This window comes from Olea europaea, chromosome 21 (genome assembly GCF_002742605.1).
Source record: "Olea europaea var. sylvestris chromosome 21, O_europaea_v1, whole genome shotgun sequence".
Classification (NCBI taxonomy): domain Eukaryota; kingdom Viridiplantae; phylum Streptophyta; class Magnoliopsida; order Lamiales; family Oleaceae; genus Olea; species Olea europaea.
The window spans coordinates 8,508,329-8,511,279 of record NC_036257.1 but is presented as its reverse complement, the minus strand read 5'-3'; the positions used below and the strand labels follow the sequence as shown (position 1 = coordinate 8,511,279).

Sequence of the window (2,951 nt, the reverse complement as noted above, 5' to 3'; positions counted from 1 at the left end):
TTGCTACCTGTACAATCGGGATTGACAACTACACACATAAGAGAGGTCCCACGATGAAATAAAAAAATTGTGAACCCCCCTCCCATGAAGAGGTTGTCAACCCTGTTGTACAACTAGCAAAATTCTACACTTATAATGCAACCTCAATGAAAAGCCCAAACACGACATTAAACACAAAATACCAAGGATCGATTAATAACAAACAAATCAAAAACTTGCAGAAAAGTAAAACTGAACACAGAAGAATTTTTCGGCCAAATCCCCAGAGGTTCGATGACCATTTAATACCTAGTCCCCTATTGAGTATCCATTCAAGAACGGATATTGCTCGATTGTACTATAATACCTTATACTGGCAACAAACGTTATAAACGTTTAGTTAATACCAGAATACAGTATAAGAGACTTATCTCTTCACAAAGAACCAACAGATCTGACTCGAATCACACAAGAAACTGCAGATTTAACTTCACGAACCCATAATAATAGTTCTCACTACTAGTAAATTCCTTCTTTAAAGGCATCAGAAGTAGCAATATATTCAGCTTCAGTAGATGATAAAACTACAATCTTTTGAAGTTGAGATTTTCAACTAATCACAGTACCACATAAGGTAAAGAAAAAGGATGAAGTTGATTTCCTATTATCCCTATTTCCAGCAAAATCCGAATAAGTAAATCCCTTTAAAGTTACCCCTTCTTTATCCAATTTAAACATAAGACCATAGATAGATGTCCCTTTCAAGTATCTTAAAATTCATTTCAAAGCATTCAAATGTTCTTACTCAGGATTACTCATAAATCTGCTAAGTAAACTAATACTGAATGGAAAATCAAGTCTTGTGTATACCATCAAATACATTATAGATCCAATCACATTAGCATAAGGTACATTCGACATTCTATCATATTCTTTATCAGTTTTAGGGCAGAAATCAGAAGAGAGGTTGAAATGATTTGCTAAAGTTAAAGTAATAGATTTACAATCAAGCATATTAAACATTTTTAAAATTTTATTCACATAATCATGTTGATTTAAGAATAATATATCTTTTTCTTTGTCTCTAAAAACCTGCATACTAAGAATTCTTTTAGCAGCTCCTAAATCCTTCATATCAAATTCAGATTTAAGTTTCTGTTTAATAAACTCAATCTGAGACTTATCATAGCTAGCAAGTAACATACCATCTACATAAAGTACTAAGTATAAAGAGTTTTTACCTCCATTACCTCTGCAGTAAAGGCATATGTCATAGTTGTTTCTTTGAAAGCCAAGTTTCAGTACAAAAGTGTCAATTCTTTTGTACCATTGCCATGGGGCTTATTTTAAACCATACAAAGATTTCTTTAAAAGACATACAACTTTTTCAGAATCACCTTTTATAAAATTAACAGGTTGTTTCATATAAATTTTTTCATCTAAGTCACCATACAAAAAAGAAATTTTAACATCTAACTGATCTAATTCCCACTTAAACTGAACAACAAGGGCAAGAATACATCTAATTGTGGTGTACTTAACAATAGGGGAAAAGATTTCATTGTAATCTACACCATTTTTTGTGTAAAACACTTAGCAACTAATCTTGCTTTATATCTTACACTTTTGTTTCCTTCCTCTTCTTCTTTTATCTTGTAAATCCATTTACAATCAATCAAGTTTTGATTATGTGGTCTCTTTACCAATTCCCAAGTATTCTTCTTAAGAAGAGATGACATTTCATCATTCATAGCTGCTATCCAATTTTTAGCATCTTTGCAATTAATGACATCATCATAAGAGCTTGGTTCATTTTCAAATTGTTCTTGATAGGTAAACAGTGAAACAAAATCATCACAATCAAATCGAGCAGGTATTCTAATTTGCCTTCTCTCCCTATCTCTAGTTAACTGATATTCATTTAGGGGAGGATTTGCAAAATTAGTTTGTTCATCAATATCATATGATTGATTGTTTTCAGTTTTAGCTGTGATGTTATTTTCATTTTGATCAAGTTCAATTAAGGTAGAAACATGAGAATCAGTTTCACTATGAAGTTTCTCACCTCAATTTGAACATTCAATCAGATTATTCTCCTTGCCGTCTAAACATGGACTAACAGATTCATTAAAAACTACATCTCTTTAACAATTACTTAATAGCCCTTTTCATTGTAAAGCCATAATCTGTACCCTTTTACATTTTCATCATAGCCTAGAAAAACACACTTAAGTGATCTAGGTTCCAACTTTCCAATATTTTGATGGGTATAGGTAGCACATCCAAAAAAATTTAAATGTGAATAATCAGTAGGATTTCTAGACCATACATATTCAGAAATATCATAATTCAAAGCACTTGTTGGAGTTCTATTAACTAAATATGCACCAATTTTTACTACTTCACCCCCAAAATAGTTTAGGCAGACCAAAACTCAGAAGCATACATCTCACTTTGTTCAACAAGGTTCTATTTATCCTTTCAACTATACCATTTTGTTGAGGGGTATAAGTAACTGTTCTATGTCTTACTATGCCACATTCTTTGCAAAAATTATTGAATTCATAATTGCAAAATTTCAAACCATTGTCTGTTCTCAAGATCTTTATTTTGTTATCAGTTTGATTTTCAATCTGAATTTTCCATCCCTTGAAGATAGAAAAAGTTTCATCTTTTAATTTTAACAAGAAAATCCAGATTTTCCTTGAATAATCATCAAGGATTAAAATATAATATTTAAAGCCTGACAAGGTAGTCACAGAGGCTGGGCCTCACAAATCAGTATGCAAATACTCAAGTATTTGTTTAGACTTATGAATTCAAGGTAAGAAAGGAAGTTTAACTTGTTTTCCTATCACACATTTTTCACAAATACCAATTTCACCAAGATTTTGATTTCCAAAAACCCATTTGTTTTGTAAGGCTTTTAAACTTTTCTTACCAATATGGCCTAATCTTTCATGCTACAACTT

At 31.3% G+C, this 2,951-nt stretch overlaps 1 protein-coding gene across 1 annotated transcript in view; it reads left to right on the top strand.

Annotated features, from left to right (window-relative positions):
* Nucleotides 1-502, top strand: part of LOC111370078 (calmodulin-binding receptor kinase CaMRLK-like) — a 3,637-nt gene extending 3,135 nt beyond the window's left edge. The window contains exon 3 of the mRNA XM_022991786.1: nucleotides 380-502. Coding sequence (XP_022847554.1) covers nucleotides 380-502 — 123 coding nt within the window. The remainder of the gene's footprint in view (nucleotides 1-379) is intronic.
* Nucleotides 503-2,951: the final 2,449 nt, after the last annotated feature.